Source organism: Primulina eburnea, chromosome 6 (assembly GCF_022965805.1).
Source record: "Primulina eburnea isolate SZY01 chromosome 6, ASM2296580v1, whole genome shotgun sequence".
Classification (NCBI taxonomy): Eukaryota; Viridiplantae; Streptophyta; class Magnoliopsida; order Lamiales; family Gesneriaceae; genus Primulina; species Primulina eburnea.
Genome location: NC_133106.1, coordinates 3,454,074 through 3,481,277, shown reverse-complemented (window position 1 = coordinate 3,481,277; position 27,204 = coordinate 3,454,074). Strand labels below are relative to the sequence as shown.

At 31.3% G+C, this 27,204-nt stretch overlaps 2 protein-coding genes across 2 annotated transcripts; both read right to left on the bottom strand.

Moving 5' to 3' along the window:
- Positions 1-880: 880 nt before the first annotated feature.
- Positions 881-6,944, bottom strand: LOC140833778 (casein kinase 1-like protein 10). The gene is made up of 14 exons (XM_073198182.1): positions 6,189-6,944; positions 6,010-6,050; positions 5,575-5,644; positions 5,195-5,343; positions 5,007-5,102; positions 4,652-4,722; positions 3,571-3,632; positions 3,413-3,476; positions 3,196-3,280; positions 2,894-3,020; positions 2,672-2,745; positions 2,536-2,593; positions 1,826-1,962; positions 881-1,445 (listed from the first exon to the last, which is right to left on the bottom strand). Exons 1-14 carry the CDS (start codon positions 6,262-6,264, stop codon positions 1,176-1,178), a joined length of 1,380 nt encoding a protein of 459 aa, XP_073054283.1. The 5' UTR covers positions 6,265-6,944; the 3' UTR covers positions 881-1,175.
- A 1,918-nt stretch (positions 6,945-8,862) lies between these two features.
- On the bottom strand, positions 8,863-24,413 carry LOC140833776 (ABC transporter I family member 21-like). Its single transcript, XM_073198170.1, has 6 exons — positions 24,225-24,413; positions 23,985-24,145; positions 23,064-23,115; positions 9,848-9,984; positions 9,519-9,605; positions 8,863-9,356 (listed from the first exon to the last, which is right to left on the bottom strand). The coding sequence occupies exons 1-6, from the start codon at positions 24,361-24,363 to the stop codon at positions 9,087-9,089; spliced, it is 846 nt and encodes a 281-aa protein (XP_073054271.1). The 5' UTR covers positions 24,364-24,413; the 3' UTR covers positions 8,863-9,086.
- Between the last annotated feature and the right edge of the window lie 2,791 nt (positions 24,414-27,204).

Sequence of the window (27,204 nt, the reverse complement as noted above, 5' to 3'; positions counted from 1 at the left end):
CCCGATCAGATAGAGTGGGCGAGAGACATCCTCCACCAGATACACTTTGGCTTGCAAAGAGCTTTCCAAGATTTCCATTCCTACTTCCTCACCCCACCAAAAATTCGCACAAACCTTTTCTATCTCCTCACATATGGACTTTGGGATACTAACAATAATAATAATAGATAATAATAACTTTTGGTTCGAAAAAATCCTCGATCCCGTTTCCTTATTTCCTCTATTAATATTTTTGAAATGAGTATGAAGACGGGAAGAAGATTTGATCATCGAGATTTCGAGTTCGAGGATTCTCCTAACTCGAAAAAGCGGGGCTCTAGGCGGCTATAAAGGTAGGGATGAAATTCGAGGACGTGAATTGCAAACTCACCCCGTCCGATTGTCATCCTTAAACCTACTCGACCTTATACAAAAATTGAATTTTATTTTAAAAAATTAAATTTGTTATTTAAGTTTAAGTGGGGCTTATCATAAATTATAATTTTTTATTTTAATAATTGTGTAAAAAATCTACACATTATATTAAAATTTAAAACTTTAAAAATAACATTTTATAATATCTTTTTTATATCTATAGAGATAATACAATAAATATTAATTCTTTATATTAATAATTGTATACAAAATTTAGATAAAAATAACATTTTATAATACTTTTATATCATAGATAATATAATAAATTATTTACAAATTTAAAAATATAAGTTAGATTAAAAAAAAATAAAAAATTTACCCATATAATAATTATATAAACCATGTAACTGCTCCAATCAATCAAAATTGAAGTTGCTGTTACAAATACTAAATAAAATTATTTTTATTTTGTAAGCATGATTAAAATTTAATATCCTATATACTTACATTCAATCTAATAAATAAATTAACATGAACTAGAATTCGACTCAGGTATAGAATAATTTTGACTTTCGAACTTTCTTACACAATTTTTAGTGTCATTTTGATGATCATTTGAAAAGTTATATTAAAAAAAAACAAAAACAAAGATTCGTGGATACATAAACACCAATTATTAATATTACTGTAATCTCGAAGAATAGAAAAATTGCAGGATACAAAATTCATTGATCCCTTTGATGACTGATACATTATGCTGGTGGTGCAGCCACATTTCTCATGTGGAAAGCATTTTATAAATCTGTGGAGGCCATACCCAGTTACTTCCTGATAGAGAGAAAGTCGAAGCTGCGAAGAGGGTCGTCTCGAGAACCTTTAGTAACAGGAGCACGAGAAAAAGATGACGGCTTGGGCTCGATGCCAGGCTGACTTCTGTGCGCAGTGGATACACGACCAGTGCTTGAGACCAATCTGCTAGAACGGCCATCAGTAACCTCACCAGAGGAGCTTGGCCGGCTACTCGAAATGGCTGCTGCTCTCTTCGAAGAGCTGCCATTTCGAGACATACAGCCTCTTTCTGAATCAGGTTGCTGCATACAAGTAAACCAAATAATCTCAATATCACAAAGATCATGATGAAAACCATCACGATTATTATTATAACTACTAAACAGAAATTTAAGCATGTATAAATGTAACTAAGCTGCAATAGCTGTATCAAAAGGGTGTGCTAACGTTAAAATGTCACTGGAGTGCTCATTTTACGATCCAATAATAACATCTAGACCCCTACCCCTCCCTCTCCATGCTGGACGCGACACAATCAAACCCAAAATGCCAGGTCAGATTATGGTCTTGGTTCTAGAGGGCGAGAGAGCTTTCGGATTTCAATTGAAAGAAAGAAAGCCAAATAAATACAATTTTGAGAGACCTAATTGCTAATGGAAAGTGAGAAAAAAAGGAATATTACCACATCCTTGGATGAAGGTACATCTTCTGATGATGTCCGGTGTCTTGAATGCTCACCAGGCCGAGCAGGACCTGAAGCATTCCTTCTAGAGAAAGCTTCAACTGCGCCTGAAAATTTGTCTCGAATATCTCGCCCCACTGGACAGAAATCCATTACGAGAAAAATGATTGATCTGATGCACCCAATCAAAACTTTTGAAGGGAAACTTAATGCATTATTTAAATAAAAACGCAAACAGAACACATTCACACATCTTGACTCCATTTCTCAGAAACTTAAGATTGAAACCAGTAGATCCAAAGGTGGTTTATTTTCTACATCATCATATCACTGTTTCAACATGTACAATCCAAATAAAATCACTTCTTCCACATCTAGAAATTTTCAGAATTTTCAATATAATGTTTTAAATTTGAAAATATGAAGAAACAAAAACACGAACCAAAGGCCCTTCAAATTTTCTTACGAAAAGCAGAGCATTAGAAGAGGCACAGATAATCTCTTTTCGCGATTTCTTTAGTTTTCTTTGCAGTTCATAACTACGCTTTTATGGTCAACATGATAATCATCACAAAAATCAGACTGAAATAAACCATGCACCCACATAGAATTCAGCTATGAGCTAACCAATTATCAATTAACAAATCGGATGAATGCATACTCCAAGAAGTTTGCCGCTCCAGGTGTTATTTAGAGGTAAGAGAGGTTACCTGAAGTTCTTCCCGGTCTTTCACCAGAAGTTCCGGCCACTGCATTGCCAGTGGGATTCTAAAAGCAAGTGCATCGATTAATAGACTTGTATCGAAAGAAGATCCAAAGGAAAAAGGAATTGATCAGAGCACTTACTCTTGCTTTGGAACTGGCACCTATCTGAGGATACTTTAATATAGTCCAATCAAACACATAGTCAAATTGGTACCCTAAGTGATATTGCAACATAGGCGTGATTAAATACAAGATATGCAATAAGGAACTTGGCAAAGACAACCACATGACCAGGGAAGAAAATCAATGAAGCACAGAGAAAGTGGATACAAGAATGTGGCTGAAGTAGTTAATAGTCTTTACCTTCTCGAATAAACAAGTCCCGAAAAAGCCTTTTCAAGTAAGAATAGTCTGGCTTGTCTTCAAATCGCAAAGATCGACAATAGTGAAAATAAGATATGAATTCTGAAGGATATGATTTGCACAGAACCTGCAAATATTCTAAATCATGTAACATTCTCTGGTCACCAGTATGACAATTAAGAAAGTAAATGATCAAATACAGAGAAATAATATTTGATTGAACAAAAACCTAGCCTTTCAAACTGGTTACGAAAACATTATCTGCCCATGTGAAAAATATAAGCATGGAACAGGATACAAACCTCTATTGGTGTTAACATCTTCTTCTCACTGATCTTGTCATATTTCTGCTTTTTGGTACCAGCTTTGAGTCCTTGCCATGGAAGGCTGGAATATAAAGCATGCTAAATAAGTTAGGAAGTACAAAATTACGAAAATAAATGTTAACGAAAATCTCAAACAAGGTACCAAAAAAATTTAACCAGTATAAAGGGTGTGAGTCACAAATATCCAACAAACCTTCCTCTCAGAAAATACATAAGGACATAACCAAGAGATTCCAAATCGTCCCTTCTGCTTTGCTCTGCCAGCAGCATTAAACCACAAAATGACTAATTAAATTGAACTTAGAAACTTCCAGATAAGAAACTTATGATGAATATATATATATCACTCACCAACTCCAAGGTGTGTATTGACACTGGCATAGCGAGCAGTCCCTGTAAGATTCTTATTTTCCCTTGAAATAAATGCCAAGTGTACTCAATCAGTGCATAGAAGACATAAACAGAACTGTAAAAAAATCACCAGAAAATTTCAAGAGTAAAAGCTCCATATCCACCGACTCGGAGAATAAATAAGTTCCCACGAGAAACATAAAACAAAAGCCATATTCAAGTTTCTACCCCTCACCAGTATTTCATTTAATCCTACATTTTAGTTAACCATGAGTCCAGAATGCTTTATATCTGTACCTGTCTATTTGTCTTACCATATAACTTTTGGACCAGGAAACTACCACATAAACAGTACATGCAATACCTTTTAGGAAGACCAAGAAAAGGTTCAAAACCACTGTGATCATGAAGAGAAATTATTTGAATTCGAGAATTATATTTGTTACCTCTGCCAAAAAGAGGTTCAATAAACACATTGAACATCAATAGTCGCAGTTCAGCAAAAAATACACTCAAAATATCTATCAGTCATGATAAAACAGGCAGATTAAAAGTATGATGCACCATAAGTTGCAAATCAAGGAGTTCTTAATTGAAAGAATAGAATGTTTGAAAGGAACAATATGCACACTTGTGGTTTTCGGCTAATTGCTAAACTCTACTGTGTCATGAACTTTCAACACTCTGTACAAGTCAGGCCAACTTTTTAAGCCAAATCCCATATTCACGAAATCTCCTCATCACTCCAGTAGCTCAGGGACTCACAAACTACATACGAACACGAGAATCCTCTATCACTTGTTTGTTTTGTGTTTACGTAAATCAAACCAGGAAGCCAACAAAATCAAGATGAACATCATCACTTTTTGCACGAGTCATGACACTAATTTACTCAACCATCATCTCATTTTTATTCCATGTCTACTCTATTTACAGATCACATACCAAGATACACCAATTGCTGAGTTTTTTAATTAACTGCACTTAGTAGAGACCAGAAAGATCGGCTAAATCCAGGACCAATGTTGGAGATAAATAAGAGATACTAACTTTTTCCAAATCAAATGCAAAGGCAAGGTACCTGTATGGTATGTGCTTATGAGTCTGCAGATCCCTATATTTTTTGGCAAGACCAAAATCAATAGCATACACCTGTAATTTAGTGTATTAAAACAGATATCACCATCTTGCACATAGGAGACCAAAAGAAATATTCATACAGCTATTTGACCAGTACACTTAGGACAACTCTACACATGTTTTGTAGATGATAGTCCTAAATCAAATACATAAAAATTAAAAAAGCAAAACAAATTTGAGAAATCCTATTGGCAGTGTTGACAATCATTATGAGAAGAAACAAAATAAATAATCGCACACATAATATTCATAAAACACAAACGACAGAATGAAACCTAAAAAGATAAAAGGCGTACCTGATTTGCTTTGCGCCCCAAGCCCATCAAAAAATTGTCAGGCTTTATATCACGGTGAAGAAATCCTCTTGAATGCATATATTCAACCCTATTGATCTGAAAATAGTGCATATATTCTCTTGTTCCATGACTTAATGATTAACTAAGAACATAACCTACAATAAAGACTGAAAATCCCGACAACTTACTAATTGATCTGCAAGCATTAAAACTGTTTTCAAGGACAACTTCCTATTGCAATAATTGAATAGATCTTCCAAACTAGGTCCCAGAAGGTCTATCACCATGACATTATACTCAGCCTCAACTCCAAACCATTTCAGGTTAGGAATGCCCGCTGCATGATAATATAACATGATATATCAGATTCATTCATGAAATACTTTATATGAGCTCTACTCCAAAATGGTGAGTTATGGTTATCATATAACCTATTTTCAAATTTGGAGTGCAGCTAAAATGCATCAACTCAAACACAAATAAACATCGAGCAAAGGACGGTCAACATTCCTACACTTGTGTGTGTGTGTGAGAAAGAGAGTGATGTTTGAGAGAGTGAGCGACTTACTTCCTCCTTGTAGAAGCATATAAATTTTTGACTCATAGTGTAGTTGAGGGTGTTTGGTCTTGACAGATTCCTAATAATCGTGGCATAACCAAATAGCTTCGTTAATTGATAAAATAAAGTCAACAACAAATATTAATCAAATCAACAACAAATAAATCACCTTCTGACATACAACAATCTTTCAGCTTCCCGACACAAGTATTCACAGACAAAGTAAGCATATACAAAGATATGGTATTGTGGTATGAAGATATAAAAATTGGAAAACATAAACTTCCGGAGCAAGTTTTACATGATACAAACAAGCCAGAATTGCCTATTTAGTCAACAAACTAAGCTTATTTTACTGCAAAATAAAGGTTGCACCTTTTGAAATAAAGTCACTACAGATGTCAAAAAGAACTAGCAAAAGATAAATGAAACAAACAAGAATACCAGCTTGATGGCAACTTCTTCGCCATTTTGTACGTTCACACCTGCATCAATGAATCAACGAATCAGCATCAGACTAAAATACATTGAAACCTCAACAGAACACAATAAAACAAAAAAGAAAAAAAAATTACAATCATCTAAATAAGTCTCCTGTGTAAATAAATAAATAAATAAAATACCTAAGTAGAGTTCTCCAAATGAACCACTCCCAATTTTTCTCCCGAGCTTAAATTTTCCACCCACGACATGATCCATGGCAACCAATTCAACTCAATAACTCCAAAAATTCAACCTTGATCCGGAATTCCAAAAAGAACCGAATTACAAATGAAAGTTTGGCAGATAAATGCACTCAACCCTCACAGGGTTAAAAAAAGATATATATATTTACGCTACCAGCTGCAGATCCAAAATATCGATAAAAAAAACACCGATACAAGGGAACTCGCTATTTTACTGAATCACGCCCCTGGAAAGAAGATAACGCCTAAATCGAAAACCCAATATAAGAACCCGTCATCGATTGTCATTGACGGATCCCGAACAAGACATAAATAAAATTAAAAAACAAATTGTCCGCTCCTAGCTGCAGATCCAATATATCCACAAAAGGTAAAGGTTAAAAAGCCTCGGAAATATGAAACACCCTATATGGAACCCTAGTTCGCGATTATATCAACAGCTAATAGGAGCATTGATATAAGAGAAATAGGCCGCATTTCGCTCAATCTCAATCAAAAAAAATGATGAATCAACAAATAATGATACATAAGAACACGGGGGTGAGGTGATTAGCGAAAATTGATGGGTTGGCAACGAAGAGAAGAGCAGGGGAAGGTGAATTAGGAAGGGAAAAGTAAATCGGGGAGACACAGAGAGAATTTAGGGTTTGAGTGGTGCGGATTTTGGGAGGGGGAAGTGGATGTAATTTCCGATTATAATAAGGAAAGTACACTTATATTTATTTAGAATTTAGATTAGACCTTTTAAATTTTAATCAAATACTCACTTTTGTTTTTATTTAATTTTATGGAATAATAACTTATTTTTGCAAAAAAAATTAATAATGTTCCACACAGGGACCGAACAAATTAGACACAAGTTTTTAGGAATTTTTTTGTTGGGGTTGTCCAAATTTTTTGTGGGTTGTCTTGTTGACTTTATGTTTATTTGTCTTTTATCGGCTGGATTAATTTTTTTAAAGTTGTGCATGTGGACTTAGACAATCTTCCTTTTTGAACTAATTTTAAGGTGAACCCATGCTCAATCCATGATTTTAATATGGTGTCACAATCTAAATTCACGGTTATGCGCCTTCATTCCATTATCTTAATATGATATCAAAGTTCAGATCCACATTTATATATTGGATATAATTATCCATTAATATCAAGTAAACTTCACCGGTTCGAGTTCTTGGATTTGTGTATATCAATTTGGTTAGTCCATGATATTAATATATATTTTGTCACTAGTGTGTCATAATGTTTTTAAATTTTTTTTAAAAAAAAAACAAAAAATATTATTTTAACACTTCATGTTTAGATTTTTTAGTGTTATAAAAAATGACTCCTATAACCTAGATGGTCGTCCACTACCAAAATTTTTAGATTCGCCTATATAGCGCTTAATGTAATACATAAACTTTTTTTTATAAAAGATTGTTTTAAATATTTTTCAATAAATTTGTATATGATAGAAGAAATATACTATTAATTTTGAGTTCGAATTTGATAATTATTATAGAAAGAGATTAAAAAAAAAATTAGATTTTAGGTAAAACGCGGCCACCTAAGCACTTAAGATAGTGGATGGCTGTTCGATTATCGTCTGCCGCTTTTCAGAACATTGGATTTTTCTTTTTTTAAAAAATCAATCTTATGCTCCATTATTAAATCACTTCCTCGTTATTTTTTTTTATTTTTAAACATGCAGATTAAATAAATAAATAAATAATTTCTAATACGATGATTGTTTTATGAAAACTGGTCGAAATAATTTTTTAATTAAAAAATGGTAAAAATTTGTGTGAGACGGTCTCACGAGTCATATTTGTGAGACGGATATCTTATTTAGATCACCCATGAAAAAATATTACTTTTTATGCTCAAAGTACTATTTTTTATTGTGAAAATGGGTAGGATTGACCCGTCTCACGGATTATGACCCGTGAGACGGTCTCACATGAGACTCACTCATAAAAAATAACCGCAATAGACATTGAATTCTTTTCTTCTTTACTAGCTGGCATTTTATTTTGTCAAAGATTATCTTGAATCATAATCATTAGCTAATAAAATAAAAAAATAAAAATTAATGGTCGAAGACTAAGACAAGTAGACAACCAGTGAAATAATAATTATATAATTTAAATATTATATCATATTAATTATTAACTATCATGTACAATTAGGACCTTCTTTAGATAGGCATTAATATATAGAAAATCTACCATTTTTTTTTAAAATGTCTACCATTGTTTTACGGAGCTAATTAGTTGACCACACCTTATCCACAAATCATCAGTGATGGTTTTAATTTGGAAGAAGGAATTTGAAGAACTTGTTTAAAATGATTTTACCACTTAATAAATCAAGTACTGTTCTGGAATTCTCAGAGCTGAGTAAATTAATCGTTGGAATTCTCAGAGCTGAGTAAATTAATCGTTTTTCGTAGTGATTTAGAAGTGGTAAAATCATGTTAAACAAGTTCTTCAAATTCCTTCTTCCAAATTAAAACCATCACTGATGATTTGTGGATAAGGTGTGGTCAACTAATTAGCTCCGTAAAACAATGGTAGACTTTCAAAAAAAGAATACCAACGTTAAAAAAAGCCGTGATGGACACAGGGAATATTCAAATAGCTGTTCTTTTGGCAAAGTATAGCATGAATACAAGTGTGCTCGTTTCTGTTTTGTTAGGGAGTAAAGAACACATTTTTGATACAATGGGATTTGAACCATCAGCAAGCTGAAGATTTTTAATTCGAAAGTAGATTGTTCTCCAAGACATGGAATTCGGTCTCCCCAAGAATTTCCTGGTTCGAATTTCAGCTGAAAGGTAGCGGATTATCTTGATCAACGATAGTATGCCATATGCCTCGAAGATGTAAAAGGAGAATATGCTTGACGCTGGGGCATCGGATTAATGAGTTTCTTCTCTATCTTAGTTTCAGATCGAAGCCAAGACTCGACCACAGATAGCAAATTAGGAAAATAATCGAGCTCTTTAAGACCTGATACCTTCTCTGATCTCTTCAACACGCCATCTTGAACATAAACAAGATCAGTAGCCCAAGTTTCCAGCCCATCAAATATGTGGGTTGCGTAAACAATTGTAGCTCCTCTCTGAAAATATGACAAATGGTTAATGAATCCTGATATTGCATATATTTTTTAGAAATCAAGAAGTTGCAAACAAAACAAATATGACAATCATCACGTATATTAGCGATAGGATAGCTGTGTTTCGTAAGCATGAATATAGAAAAATCAAATAATTAATACCACCTGCTCACATTCTTCCTTGAAAAATTCCAGTAAGTCCATCCTAGCCACAACATCTAAATCAACAGTGACTTCATCTAACAAAAGAACCTGGATAATTCAAGCTTCGATTAGTCAATATGACGGAGACAATTCTGATCAAATGTTAGCAGTACTTATCTCATCCCAACATATCTTGAAAAGAGGACCAGACACTTCCAAGTTCAAACTAATGGTTCAAAATGTAGAAAAAAAAAAAAAAAAAGGACCACCAAGAGACATCATAATTATAAATGCACAATTCTCTTTTGAACCATACTGGCATTTCATTGTCAGGCAGACTACCAATTTACCTTGAAAGGATGAAGGAGACCCATGCAAATTTGGACTCTTCGACGTTGGCCATCAGAAACTTTATGCATCCTCCAACGAAGATCAATATCAAGTAATTCAATCAGCTTATCACGCCTAATGGGGTCAACCCATTCAACTGGACCATAAAAGGGTAAAAACAAATAAAATCAGTCAAAACTTAAAGGGTGTTTGGCGGAACTTATAAGCTCTCTTAAACAACTTATAATCTCTGAATTTGTTTGGTAAATTTTTTTTAAAAACGTGTAAGATGTCAAAATAAGTTTTTTGACATCTTATAAGTTATTTTAAAAAAGTACTTTATTCCCACTTTTTTTTTAAGATATTATGAATGTGTTTTAAAGACAAAATCATACCCATATATTTTATAACATTTTAAACATACATTCATCTACATAATATATAAATTGATTAATAACCAATAATAATTAACTGATAGAACTCAGTTACAAATATTTTTAGGAAGTTTAAATTATATTTCTCTTTGTATAAAAAATTTAACCAATGATTCTGCTATCTTATATGATAAACTAAAGAAGAATCCCTTACCTTGGTCTGAAAAACATACTAAGGCAGTTAAAATATAAAAGAAAAAGTTAAAAATCTTCATTGTCTTATGCTTGCTAATCCTCAATGGGATAAAATTGTAGAAACAGATGCTTCTGATATAGGTTTTGGAGGAATCTTAAAACATATAGATTCTCAAACAAAACAAGAATATCTTATTAGATTTTATTCTGGAAAATGAAATAATGTCCAGAAAAATTATTCCATCCACGGTAGCAAAAGAAATCTTAGCTATTGTAAGATTTATTTTAAAATTTCAAGATGATTTTATAATCAAAAGTTTATTATAAAAACTGATTGCAAATCTGCAAAATTTATGTTTAATAAAGATTTTAAAAATGATGTTTCTAAGCAAATGTTTGCAAGATGGCAGGCTCATTTAGCTCCCTTTGATTTTGAAATCATTTATAAAAAATAAGAAGATAATGACTTACCAGGTTTCTTAACTCGAGAATATTTATCTTAATGTCTTTATTTACAGATATGAATTTTCGAGGCAGAGGAGAGTCCTCCTATAGAAGGCGAGATGGTAGGGGAAAACCCCCTAATATTATAGCACAGCATGGCAAACAGAGGCTAATAGCCCAGAACTTATCTAGTTCATCAGCCAGTAATACTGAGCAGAATAATGAGTTATACAATGAGTTTCAAGAATTTTTGAAACAAAAGCAGATAAATAACACAGATTCTCAAGCTTCAGCATCACATGCTAATATCATGGAAGAAGATGATAATGATTCTGCCCTATATACAGAGACAAAACATCGTGAATTTATTCTTATTATAGAAGAAAAAAATACTCAATGGGAGAAAACTCCATGGACTATCATGGAAAGATACTTAACCAATACATCATATGTATATGGTTCATATAAACAAAGAGGATTTTATGAAAATTTTCTTTTATCTACAAAAAGTGTTGATATAAATCACTTTTTCAGTAATAATCAGCAAAATCATTATTAAAAAGATAATATCTATTGAAGAATGAGGTATATCTCCATTAGTTGAAAAAAAATTCTATTCTGAAAGTCATAAAATGAGTTTTAAATTCAATTTTTGGGATTATATTGAAAGTTTTAATAAAAAATTTTATTATGAAAATGAAAAGAGGAAACATACATGGTTTCTAAAGATTTGTGAAAATGTTTTTCATCATCCTGTTCCAAATTGGTTTTTAATCTGGTGGAAGATATTTGGTCCATCTGCAAAGATTTTGCCAGAGGTTTTTATAAAACCTATGAATACTTGGTTAAATGTTTCTCCAAGTATTAAAAAATCATTTTCTGAACATTGGATAGATGGAAAAATTTTATGTTTGTTTTTCATGGAATTTGGGATCCCATGGATCTGGAAATGACAACCAGAATTTGGGTACACTGATGAAGATATCCTTTGCATATGGCGAGTCAGTTCCACTAAATTTTGGGACAAATTATTGCGAGATGATCCAGAAACTGGAAAGCTTTATGGTTATGACACTTTTCATCAAATGGAGGAGAAAATGTCGTTATACCAGAAAGAATTTCATAATCAACAAGAAAAGGAGAAAGCCTATATGAGTCCATTTAAGATTCTCACTCAGAAATATTCTGAGATCTATTCAAAAGATAAAATGATTGAAGTTTATATTGAAGAAATGAAGAAGGATCTTTTTCAGAATATTGGATGTTCTGATTCAAAATCGGATAAATCTATGGCGTCTGAATCTCGCGAAAATCAATTTATCCATCTAATGAAGATGCAAGATGCACAAGATCCAGAGGATGATATTCCTCAATTCTCTCAAATAAATGATATTTTTGAAAATCTGAAAAATTCGCTCAAGAACAATATTAAAGATGATTAAATTATTCATCTTTAATCGTTAGAAGTGGAACCTCACTATTCAGAGTTGGTGACATATCATATCAAAGAGTGATGGCATATCACTATAGACTTTTTGAATTTTGTAACAAATGTTATTATTTGCTTTAATAAAGCATTTTACTATTTATATTTTGAGATGGAATTCGGGGTTTCATTTCCGGCTCTTCTATCTATTTATAGGTTCATTCTGTGTTTTTAGAAAAACACGATCGAGTTTGCTCCCCTCTATTCCATTCTTATAAACAACCCTTCTGAAGTTTATCAATAAAAACTTGAAGTTCTGAATACAACTCTGTAAGTTTATATTGTTTTATTTTCTGTTTTTATTTACTATTTTAATTTTTTATATTTCATAACATTAGCCTGAATGACAGGCTAATGCATTCGTGCTAAATTATTACCTTACTATGACATGATCTATATTTATTTGTAATTTGGAATCAGATTGAGATAATAAAAGATTTATTTAAATTTTTGGATTAATATCAAAATACCAAATTCGACTTCTATATACTCCCCGCAAAGTGGAAGTAGCTTTTGGGAAAGTCAAAGAAAGGGCGTCTTCTTCCGACATAAAAAATTCTTCCAATAATTCCGAGCCTAATCTTTTCAAAAAAGCACGTACAGTACTTTTGTGTTTCCGAGCCAAAGTTCGATCACAAGAAAATCGCAATATAAACTTTATTCGATACAAACTCTTTTTTTTTGAAGATCCGCTATCATAATGGAAATTTTTCTACATATACGCCCAAATCGGTCAATAATATTCGAAACTGATAAATCAGCCTGAATCGGCTTACTAATGGAATGCCCTAATACGTTACAAAATTTCGCTTTAGCCAATGACTAAATCAGAGGAATAATTGGAACAAGGGTATCAAACTCCTTAATAACATTATTGATTTTCTAGAATTTGACTCCGAATCACTGAAAGATGCATTTTCACACTTGAAATATAGCCCAAAAATTCAAGGGAATGATTGGATAAATGGTTTATATAAACCCTTTTTGGATGAAACCACAACGAAAAATGCCATTGCCAAAAGGTTACAAGGTAACATTTCCATTTATTCATAAAATGAGACGTCCCTTTTGAAGCCAAAAGGGATTTTCTTTGATACCTAACATAATGCATGTTAGGTTCCTTCACCAACCATAGGTTCGTCTGAAAATAGTTAACCTTAACAAAGACGTTCACAAGACGTTCTATTTTTACATAGAAATAGATTCGTTCAAGAAGAACTTCACAAGATGTTGATCGTAGATGAGAAGATTGGTTACGTAGAAAGACGAAAATGGATTCGTATTCACATACATAAGAATTATATAAGAATAAGAATAATCAGCGATTTTTTTTTTGAAAAAGAGGAACTGACCCTCTTTGGAGTAATAAAACTATTCCAATTACAATGCTCGTTGAGAAAGAATCGTAATAAATGCAAATAATAGGCATCTTTTACCCAATAGCGAAGAATTTGAACCAAGATTTCCACATGGACAGGATGGGGGATTAATATATCTAAAACAAAAGTTAAATGTGCAAAATTGTCCTCTAAAAAGGGAAATGTTGAATGCTATCTTTTTAATTTTTCTTTCTAGAGAAAATATTAATCGTAGTGAAAATGGAATTTCAACAATAAATCACAACCCCTCTGATATGATTTGAGAATACAAATTATTGTTGTGTCCAAAAAAGGAATTTTGATTAGAATTATTAAAAGAAATAATCAAATAATTCTGTTGATATTCGAGTAATTAACCGTTTAACAATCAGTAACTGGATTTACTGTCATAACCCCGATTTGCCGAAAAGATGGATCTACTGAAACAATGATCGTGAGCAAATGCATAAGTATACTCCTGAAAGATAAGTGGATATAGGAAGTCATGGTGTTGAAATCTCTCTAGTTGTAAATATCTTTTGATTTGCTCCATTTGAATTTCAATTTGAGCCAAAGGGTAGAAAATTTTGAGGGTTAACAAATAAGACATAGTGTGATAGAGTCAAAACAGGGTATTCTAGTAAGAATAGATACCCCGGAGACAAGTAAACTTATCAACAGATTCTCTACCCTCGCTTTTCTCCATTTCATTTAGTTTGTCTATGTTATAGGATAACATAGATGGTTAGAAATCCTTTATCTTTTAGACTAATTCCAAAAATTTAAATAAATCTTTTATTATCTCAATCTGATTCCAAGTTACAAATAAATATAGATCATGTCATAGTAAGGTAATAATTTAGCACGAATACTTTAGTCTGTCATTCAGGCTAATCTTATGAAAAATAAAAAATTAAAACAGTAAATAAAAACAGAAAATAAAACAATATAAACTTACAGACTTCAAACTTTTATTGATAAATTTCAGAAGGGTAGTTTACAAGAAGGGAATAGAGGGGAGCAAACTCGACCGTGTTTTTCTAAAATCACAAAATGAACCTATAAATAGATAGAAGAGCCGGACATGAAACTCCGGATTCCATCTCAAAATATAAATAGTAAAATGTTTTATTAAAGCAAATAGTAATATTGTTACAAAATTCAAAAAGTCTATAGTGATATGCCACCACTTTTTGATGTGATATGCCGTCAACTCTGAATAGTGAGGTTTCACTTCCAGCGATTAAAGATGAATACTTTAATCATCTTTAATATTGTCCTTAAGAAAAAATTTCAGATTTTCAAAAATATCATTTATTTGAGAGAATTGAGGAATATCATCCCCTGGATCTTGTGCATCTTGCATGTTCATTAGATGGATAAATTGATTTTCGCTAGATTCAGACGCCATAGATTTATCCGATTTTGAATCAGAACATCCAATATTCTGAAAAAGATCCTTCTTCATTTCTTCAATATAAACTTCAATCATTTTATCTTTTGAATAGATCTCAAAATATTTATGAGTGAGAATCTGAAATGGAGTCATAGAGGCTTTCTCCTTATCTTGTTGATTATGAAATTCTTTCTGGTATAACGACATTTTCTCCTCCATTTGATGAAGATCGTCACAACCATAAAGCTTTCCAGTTTCTGGATCATCTCGCAATAATTTGTCCCAAAATTTAGTGGAACTGACTCGTCATATGCAAGGGATATCTTCATCAGTGTACCCAAATTCTGGTTGTCATTTCCAGATCCATGGGATCCCAAATTCCATGAAAAACAAACATAAAATTTTTCCATTTATCCAATGTTCAGAAAATGATTTTTTAATACTTGGAGAAACATTTAACCAAGTATTCATAGGTTTTATAAAAACCTCTGGCAAAATCTTTGCAGATGGACCAAATATCTTCCACCAGATTAAAAACCAATTTGGAACAGGATGATGAAAAACATTTTCACAAATCTTTAGAAACCATGTATGTTTCCTCTTTTCATTTTCATAATAAAATTTTTTATTAAAATTTTCAATATAATCCCAAAAATTGTATTTAAAACTCATTTATGACTTTCAGAATAGAATTCTTTTTCAACTAATGGAGATATACCCCATTCTTCAATAGATATTATCTTTTTAATAATGAACTTGGAGAAGTTATAACTTTTTTTTTGCTGATTATTACCGAAAAAGTGATTTATATCAACACTTTTTGTAGATAAAAGAAGATTTTCATAAATCCTCTTTGTTTATATGAACCATATACATATGATGTATTGGTTAAGTATCTTTCCATGATAGTCCATGGAGTTTTCTCCCATTGAGTATCTTTTTCTTCTATAAGAAGAATTAATTCACGATGTTTTGTCTCTGTATATAGGACAGAATCATTATCATCTTCTTCCATGATATTAGCATGTGATGCTGAAGCTTGAGAATATGTATTATTTCTCTGCTTTTGTTTCAAAAATTCTTGGAACTCATTGTATAACTCATTATTCTGCTCAGTATTACTGGCTGATGAACTAGATAAGTTCTGGGCTATTAGCTTCTGTTTGCCATGCTGTGCTATAATATTAGGGGGTTTTCCCCTACCACCTCGCCTTCTATAGGAGGACTCTCCTCTGTCTCGAAAATTCATATCTGTAAATAAAGACATTAAAATAAATATTCTCGAGTTAAGAAATCTGGTAAGTGATCATCTTCACCTTTTTTATAAATGATTTCAAAATCAAAGGGAGTTAAATGAGTCTGTCATCTTGCAAACATTCGCTTAGATGTCTAAAATCTTTATTGAACATAAATTTTGCAGATTTGCAATCAGTTTTTATAATAAACTTTTGATTATATAAATCATTTTGAAATTTTAAAATACATGCATTATTCCATTTTCCAGAATAAAATATTCTTGTTTTGTTCGAAAACAAGAGGATATATCTGTTTTAAGATTCCTCCAAACCCTATATCAGAAGCATTTGTTTCTACAATTTTATCCCATTGGGGATTAGCACGCATAAGACAAGGAAGATTTTTAACCTTTTCTTTTATATTTTTAACTGCCTTATTATGTTTTTCAGACCAAGGTAAAGGATTCTTCTTTAGTCTATCATATAAGATAGCAGAATCATTGGTTAAATTTTTTGAAAAAAAGGAGAAATATAATTTAAACTTCCTAAAAATCTTTGTAACGGAGTTTTATCAGTTATAATGTCAGGAAATTTTAAACCAAATTCTATACTTCTTTGTATAGGAATGATTTTTCATTTCTCAATCATATGACCAAGAAATCTAATATTAGTTTGAAATAAAATCATTTTGGATTTTGATATGACTAGACCATTTTGAATAACAATATTTTTAAACATATCTAAATGTTTAAAATGTGTTTCAATATCATTTGAAAATATTATGATATCATCTATATAAACAATTATAAAATTGCTATATGAACAAAAAATATCATTCATAATTTGTTGAAATTCTGAAGGAGCATTTTTAAGGCCAAATGACATTACTGTCCATTCATAATGTCCTATTGGATCATTAAAAGCAGTTTTATATCTATCAGATTCTTTTATTTGAATATGCCAAAATCTTGATTTTAAATCAAAATTTGAAAATATAATTGCATGTACTAATCTATCTAATAAATCTTTTTTATTAGGAATAGGATGCATAATCCATTTTAAAACCTTATTAAGGGGTTTATAATTTATTACTAATCTGGGAACTCCTCTTTCCTGCTCAGAATATTTATTAACATAAAAAACAGTACTGACCAAGGAGATTGAGAAGGTTTTATTAAACCTTTATCTAATAAAGAATGAATTTCATTCTTACATAATTCTAAATATTCAGAATTCATCTGACAAGGACGAGCCTTGGTAGGAATATTCTTTTCATCAAAATTCTCTTCATATGGAAGAGAAATAATATGTTTCTTACGATTCCAAAAAGCATTTGGAAGATCATTACATATTTCTAATGAAAATTTATTATAAATAATTTTAATTTTTTCCTGTAATTTAGGATTCTGTAATTTATCATCTATAGTTAGAATTTTTACTTCTTCTTTTAAAGAATTTATTTGAAATTTTTTTCTTTCAATCTTTTCTTGTAATTCATTTAAAATTCTATGAACATGTTTAGTTATAAACTGAAAGGAAATAGGGTTACCTTGAAAAGTTCCTATAATACCGGTTTCATCAACATAAGTTAAAGGATAAATTTGATAAATAAAAGGGAGACCAATTATAAGTTGGCTATAAATATCTTTTGCTAGTAAAAAACTGGTTCGAATACAGTTTTTATCTTTGCAAATATATGCTTTTGGTAATTTATAATTTATTTTTAAAAGTTCTCCTCCTGCATGAGAAAGAGAATGAGTAGTTTTATGAAAATATTTCGTAGGAATTAATCCTTCCTGTATAACATTTAAATCTGCACCACTATCAATCATAGCAATGAAATTTTTCTTATAAAAATTATCAACTAATAAAGTAATACTAATATACCATTTTTGAGATATTATCGTACTTAAAACAGATAAATATTTTTTTATTCGAATCTGAAAATGAAATATCTTGAATATTTCAAGACTTTCAGAATTATAGATTGAATTGTTATTATTTTCAATAACTGAAATATGATAATTTAAATTATTATTGTTCTGTTGTAAAATTTTTACTTGTTCTTTAAGATTATCTATCTCTTTAACTAAATCCTGTACAGTAACTGGTTATACTTATTCTGTAGAAGATTTTTAACTTCTTTCATAGAATATGCTTGTTCTTATTTAACAAGAATGTTATTATTGCTTGTTGAAGCAGTATTTTTCATTTGATCAATAATTGTAGATTTTAATATTGGATTCTTAATCATTTTAAGGAATTCTAAAATATTATTATTGGTTAAAAAATTTATGTTTAAATCTTGAAATTGAGACATAAGTTTATAAAAATCATCATTTTTATTATTATTATCATCTATATGATTAATACAAGATTCTCTTTGTACACAATTATTACATTCATCTAAATCAGAAATATCTGATTCATTATCTAGAATTTCTTCCAAATTATATGATTTTGAAGAATTCTCAGTTTCACTATCAAAATCTTGATTTGAATCCATTATTATTTTAAATAATGTTTCTTTTAGATTTCCATCTATATCTAAATTATTAATTTTGTTTTTAGCCCAACATTTATTAGCATTATATCTTGGTTTTTTACATTTTCTATAAATTAATAATTTATTTTTGTTTTTATATTTTTCTAATTTCCGTAAATCACGGATTTCTTTTCTTTTCTTCTTTTTTACTTTTTGTCTTTCAGACAAATGTCTTTTCTTTCTATAAAGTTTTTCGTCTTTTTCTATCATTTTCTTCTTACCTTTATTAGGTAGGTCCATACCAAATTAATCACAAAATTTACCTAATTGGTTTTTCTCAAGTAAATTCTGTCTTTTAATTTGATTATTCAATTTTAATTCATTACAGAGAGCTAAACCCTCTTGAATATAAGTACTTATTAATTTTCCATAAGTATAATTTTCATATGGAATATAAATATCATCTTTTCTTAGGATTTTTCTAATTCTTTCAGCAAATAAAAAAGGTAAGTCATCTATAAATTTAGCTTTCCAAAGACTATTATTACAGTCTGGAATATCATATATTCGAGATAAAAATGTATCTTTATACCATCTAAAATCAGTAAGAGTTCTACATTTTAGATTACTTAATAAAATACGAATTTGTGCATCATTATCAGTGAATCTACCAGTAAAATGTTCAATCATTGTCATTATTAATGAATAAACTGAATTTTCTAATTGAATTTGATTTTCAATTTTAATTGAATTAAGAATTTCTTCTTTAAGAGATTGATTCAAATAATTATCCCACCAACCTTTAAGTTGGCCAGTAAATCCTGCTATAATCATTTTAGCAATATTTTTATCATTATTGCCTGAAGTTTTACACGCAATACTATACATAAGCATTCTGTGTGCAGTGTTATAAATTTTCTTATCACTAAAACCATCAATATTCCATTCATAAATACTTTTCTCATTATAACTATTGGAAAAGATATATTCTTGTTCTTCTAAAAGAACATCCATAGGAGTGGGTCTATCATAATAATATTTGGTTTGGGTAGGTCTATCTGCCCATTCGATTTTATTAATTTCTTCATCAGAAGAATTATTAATTTTTCAAACTCTTCATTAAGATTTCTAAATTTTTCTTCTAATAATTTTTCTATATCAGAAACAGAATATTTAAATTTAAAATCCTTTATATTAAGAAGGACTTGTATAGAAGAAGTAGCAATAGAAATAATATTAGTTTCTTCTTTAGTTTGTATATGAAATCTGGTTTAATTTGATTAATGGCTAAAATTATTTTATCAATACGATCTTTAAGAGAATTTATTTCTTCTCCTATTATTGTAAGATATAAATTTGTATAATTTTGTTTTTCAATTTTTAACAGGTATTTGTAACATATTATTGTCAAATAATTTTGTAAAAACAGTGAAATTTAAAATTTTATTATTTTTTTCTATAACAAAAGATTGTTGAGGACGATAAACAGATTTTTGAATATGTCCTGAGGAAAGTTATAAATTCTTTCAAGTGTAGAAAAAAAATTTATAATATATGTCTTAAAAAACCAAGGAACAAAATGTATTAGTTTATTTTGGTTTTCACAATATTTATAAAATTCTGAAACAATATATTCAAATTCTTCTTCAGAGAAACTTTTAAAGTACCATTCTCTGAAAGATTCTCATTTGGGTAAATAAAGTTCTGCATTAATCTTTGCTCTAGCAAAAGATCCTTTCGTAAAATCAATTTTTATTTTACTATCCATTAAATACTAAAATTCATTTCTGAAACTGTATCAGTTTCTCTAACTTTTTGAAAGTTACTTTTATGAACAATATTATTTTGATTTATAATTAAATCTTCTACTGTATCTTGTACAGAGGATTCTAAATCTTCTCTTATCTGAAAAGTAGAAACTCTAGAAGTTTGTGGTATATCTACCAAATAATCTAGAGCCGGAAAATAAAAGAATGACTAGATCTTGATCTAGCATGAACAGAAGAGGGTAATAATCTTTTTTGTTCATTATTGAACTGTATTTGAACATATCCTTCATTATTTTGTATAACTTGTTGTAAATCTCTATTTATTATAGGATTTCTAGGAAAAGCTTGTTCAATTATCTAGTTTTCTAGAAATTCAATTTCTTCTCATTTTATAGATCTAGGAGTTGTAATATTAGATCTATTAAAATTAGTTTATATAACAATAGTTTCATTTAATTTTTTATCTACTCTTTTACACATATGATTCAGTGTAAAGAATGGTTTATAATAAATACGATAACAGATACATATTACTTCTGTTCTAGGAGTATAATTATAACAATGTGTTTTAACATTTAATGTTAAAGAATCTAATATATTTATATCAGACAGAGATAAAGATAAATGGGTGGGGTTGTGTCCTCTTAAAGAGTCTTTTCCCCTTCTTTATCTTCTCTCTGATTCCAAGAACAAACCTATTAACTGTTTTTACTCGGATCATAATAGCTTAGGACTTTCTTCGGTACAGTGGGATGTGAGATTTAGAAGAGGGTTGAGTGTCGATGAATTGCAAGAGTTCACATCACTTTCAGGGGTGTTAAATTCGGTTATCTTGAGTGTGGGGGTTAGGGACATCAGGGTGTGGTTAGGTGATTCTTCGGGTCTATTCTCGGTTAACTCTTTGTACTCCTCTCTTTTCAACGACGATTCCAATTCAGATTTCCTCTACGTTACTCAAATTTGGAGTGTGCCAATCCCCCAAAAGGTGAAGGTGTTCTCGTGGATAGTTGCGTTGGGAAAATTACAGACAAATGACAGCGTGCAAAAAAGGAATCCAAACAATGCCTTAAATCCACAATGGTGTGTTCTGTGCAAAAATAAGCCCGAAGATCAAGACCATTTACTGCTGCACTGCTCATACTCGAGACGATTATGGATCAAGGTCATGCAACACTTGGGTTTCGACTGGACTTTTCCAATGAACTCAAGAGATATGTACCTAATGGACAACAACTACCTTATAGGAAAAGGCTTGGAGGAATTTTGGCGCATCATTATTCATTGCTTATTTTGGTCAATTTGGCTAGAACGAAACAATAGAATATTCAACGGAAAAGAAGAGCTTGTGGAAAATCTGTGGGAATCAGTGCGGATCAGGGTAGCAAGATGGACAGTAGTGACCCCGGTGTTTAAACATTTACTTTTATCAGATATAGCTAGGGATTGGAAATTTATTTTGTGCTGATTTAGTGTTTCTAAGGACTAGGAAAATCACTACTCCTTCTTGTGGATCACTGGTCCACTACTTTTTGTAAACTTTTAATCTCTTATTATTAATAAATTAGTTTCTTATCAAAAAAAAAAAATCTGTAATTTTCCTATAAGGTAAAATATCTTTATTATTTAATAATCTAATAATCATTTCTACATTATCAAGAGGTACCGAAGATTATGTAGTTTTAACTACCTGTTTTAAACCAATTCTTTCAAAGGTTCCTAACTTATAGATCATTTTAGATTCTATCTTAGGAATAGTCCATTTATTCAATAAATCTAAATTTTCAGGTAAATCATATTTTTTATTTAAACTGTTTTGAACAGTTTCTTTCATACTGAAAATATTCATGGAATAAAAGTGCTAAATTATTAACAAGACTATTTCCATGGCTCTGATACCATCTGAGGCTTCGAATCAAAGTGAATCTGATACTTGGCGTTTTATGTTTATGTTTATTACAATTATTATATTAATGAAAATATAAAACTATATATTAAATGAACATGTTAAAAATAACCATGTTTAACAATTTCATAATATTATGTAATTTTGGTAATTATAATAACAAAAAGATCTTATAACACTAAATACATCAACAATTTTGAGCTTCATTATTTTATTTTATCCAAACACTTTAACATCTTATTTTAAAAATAAGATCATATAGCTTATAATCTCATAAAACAACTTATAAGACATGAGATTTTATAAACCGTTTTAAATAAGTTTAGTCACACACCCTCCTCTTAACCGCAATTGATTCAAAACTCAGCCAAATATGTGAGTGCATTCAGTATACACAAAAAAGGCAACATAACTATCAACATTTCAACATGAAAAACATCAGGCAAAAACTTCCCAAAAATAGTGAACTTTCAACAAAAGTCAGAATAAAAATAGATGGTTTGACCATTGATCATGGAAACTGACTGCAGGTAGATCGTAATTAGTAAACACCCATGATTTCCAAGCCACAAAAGTAAAAGGTTGACATACCTCCAAATATCATATGTTCAGCGGAAAAATCTCCTTGGAGAGGCAATTCTCCCTAAAATTTGGTCAACAAAAAGAGAAAAAAATTCTTATAGAACGAATTTCAAAACATCCAAAACCGAAAAGCAGCACACAACATCTCATAATAAGTGAGAAGAGATATGATTCAAGCCCAACAAAATGATTAGTCTATTAACTGGACGAACTATTACACCACAATTTCCGGTGACACAGATTTGGATCTCGTACTTTGCTCACCCCCAGAAAGATCTAAAGCTCAATGTTCACTCTGGATAGTTTTAACCCATTAGGGGCGCAGGTATATTAATTCCCCAGATAATGTAGACACTAACTTATAGACTCTAAAACACCCGAGCGAGAAATTTTACACTTTCCCTTACATCAATTATCACAATGAGCAGAAGTAGCAAATAAACCACATAACACAAGACAGTTTTAGGCTTGAAATCTTGGGGAGTGGGGGAAGGCGATAACAAGAGAGTGGAAAATTATTTTTCAATCAATTAATCATAAGATTTCAAACTTTTCATGCTTAAGGGGATGTTCCTAGGTCCGCCCCCAATAACTGCCCAAGCACTCTCTACTATTTCTTAGACAAGTGACGGACATACATGTTCTAGATTTAGCAAATGACACAACTCAAAAGTAATTGAAATGACTTTAAAGTGATGGTACATTAGCTACAAAACTTAGACAAAAAAATATATGACATTCAATAGCTAACAAAAAAAATCATCAACCAACTTTATTCCACGAAATTCTTTGATCCCACATAAGATATAATCAGGTGCTAGCCAACAATAGCGATTAACCCCTCTAAATTCACGGGTTACAATGACAATCAAAGCAACAAAATCCATTAAACTCAGAAATCGGGAGATTAAACGAGGAAAAAACACTCACAACACAGCCAACGGTTTTATTCCACGATTCCCCCAAATAAGCCAAATCACCACTGCAGACAAGATTAGTATCATGAAAAGCCGAACAACCCAGCACCCTCACAACATCTGTGCCGCCCACCATGTGCTTCCCAGCCAATATCCTCAACAGGGTCGTCTTCCCTATTGAGAACAATTGTCTCCAGCATCACGAACGCGTAAAAAAGTATCGCAAAATCAAAATTAATCAAATAAAGTGTACCGGATCCATTGGCACCGACGAGAAGGCATCTAGCTCCGGGGGAGATTTTGAGGCTGAATTCGAAGAACAAGGGGTGTTGATTGTCGTATGAGAACTGCATCCCCTCCACTTGTAAAACGTGGGATTGTTCCTCCGCCATTTTTGCTTATTCCACCTAGATTGTTTTCGTTGGATTTTGTGAGAGTAGAGTTCACCGACGGAAAGGTTTATTAAAAAAAAGGAGTGACAGTAATTTATTTTTTTATTTTTTTTAAAAAAAAATTAGTTATTTTTTTCAGTAGTACATTTAATTATTTATTTTTATTTTATATATAATAAAATTTATAATTTATTTAAAAATAAAACCCACGCGACCTAATTCAACCCAATATACATTTTACTCTATTCCTTTCCAATCTTTACACAAAACATCTTCTTCTCAAACCTCTTTATCTCCATTGTTTTGATTTTTTGGCTAACAATGAGTCTACAAGATATCCGTTTGCAAAAAAACGTACGAGAGAATCACGTGTTGGTAAAAAATCAATTTTTTATTTTGAATTTTACCGAATCGACCAACTTGACCCAAGAGATTGGATCTAGGTGTGAAGAACTCGGATCGAGCTCTTCTCGACCCAGGGCCATGGGTCGAGCTAGCTCGGATCCAGCTCTTCACACTGTGAAGAGCTCGTGTGAAGATCTGGGTCGATCTCTTCACCCCTGGGTCGAGCTCGACCCAAACGTGGGTCGAGCCTTTCACGCCGTGGGTCGAGCTCGACCCATAGCGTGAAGAGCTCGACCCACCTCGACCAGACTCGGCCCAATTTTTTAAATGAACAGAATATTTAACATTTTTTTTTTGCAGATTTACTTCTTCACTAAACTTGGAAGAAATCAATTCTTTGAATGTAAGTTAACTTTAGGATCAAGATATGTTGAGATTTTCAAAAAAATTGTATCAATTTTGAATAAGAAAGAAATAGAATATTTGGTCCAGTATACACAATTCGGTAATTTAATTATATGTGCTAAGGATTATAACAATTCCAATCAATAGTTATGGTTTTTGATGAGTAGACAAATTTACGATATTGGATGTAGTGAATTATGGATGATATATCGTAAACGACCTTTAAGGTTTTCATTGTTAGAGTGTTGTTTGTTAGCTGACCTAAATTGTTCAAACTTTTATCATGTGATACCTGATGAAGATGAATTTAGGTGGAGACATTTTGATGAAAGAGACTGTGTAAGTTTGGGAGATTTCATAGATAGAATGAATGAGTACGAAAATGACTCAGGGGAAGAGATAGATATTGAGAAGTTGAAATTGGCATGTCTTTTGTTTATGGTTATTGGTTAGTGTATTAGGCAGAAAAAGAAAAAATAAAAATGTAAAATCGATTTAGAACATATTAGATTAGTTAATAATTTTGATAGTTTTATTAACTATCCATGTGGTAGAATAGCTTTCAAAGAAGTTCTTTATAGACTTAGAAAAGATCTTGAAAATAAGTTCAGAAGCTATGAAAAATTGGTAGCACGCCATGGGGATGATCCAGATTTCAGTGGATGCGGTAGCTTCCATATAAGTGGATTTATTCATCCTTTACAGGTAAGTAAATATTGTTCATTATATGAAATATCATTGTTATTTTATATCATACTAATAAATGTATTTATTCTTTTGCTAGATTTTGGCCTATGAATATTTTCCAGCAATTGCTGGAGTGTTCGCTAGACATCAGGGAGGTCCCAATGTACCGATATCCCGGATGTGTCATTATTTGACTAGGAAATTGAGAAAGAACCATTCCCCTTCCATGGATGACGTGAACAAAGCATTTAAAAATGTACGTATCAAGGTAAATAAAAAAAAATCATTTTATTTAATTTTTGTATTATCTAATACATTTTTTTGTTAATTGTTAACTATTTCATGTTTAATGTTAATGATTAATATATGATATCCTCATTGTTGCGTGATTTCTTGATTGCTCGCAAGCGCACGACGTCAAGCTATAGTAAAATGTATTTATGAGTGCAAATATCGATCCCACAAGGAGTGTAAATGTAAAAATATATCAAGGCTCGTAATTAAAATAGTCAAGACTTTATCTAGAAAAATCAATAACCCGATTTGTTTGTGTGAACTAATTAATTGAAAACGATGAATTAATTTGATCACTAATTGGAGAAATAACTATGAGAGAGAATATCTAGAGGAATGATCTCACTAAATTTCTACGATAATTCTTCTGATTGCATTTAATTTCATGAATTCCTATTATTTAATGGCTAAGAACCTTTTTTCCCAAGTGACGAATAAATTGTATCAATCAAACTTCGATTCAACTATTCCTAATAAAAATCTAAGCTTCATTGATAAATGCAAACAATGTTCTTACCTAAGCCTCGCTGAAGTTATACGCCTTCCGACGATATAAACATTCAACGATGTGTCTCTAGTGATCTATAGTCCTAGTCCCTCTCCCGAGTTTTAGAATTAATCAGACAACACACAATTTATGGCCAGTAAATTGCATTGAAATAAATGTAGAGGACATAATTAAACGAAAACGGAATTCAATCAATTAAACAACCAAGTCAAATCATCGTATCGACAAAGTTACGTCATCCTCTAGAACGAAAATTTAGTTCATCGCGAAATCCTAGCTAAAACAAGACATAATCGTAGTTCTAGACATCGCTACACAATAAAATAAAGAGGCGAAGGAAAAGATAACAAATCCGAAGTGTCGTCTCTGTCCCCAGATCCGTCGTTCTTCGTATTTGCGACTGTTCTTTGCACTCTGAATCTTCGTCTTGTATATGCACTCCAATTTCTCGTGCCTTTTCTTTCCTGGACGGCGATTCGTGCGTTTGATTTCTCCTTAGGCGGCTCTCCCTTTTTTGACCTAAGAATCGCGCTTTTATAATAATCTGGATGCACGGCGCGTGCAGTGGCGCGAGAACTGGCGCGGTGGCGCGCATCATTCTG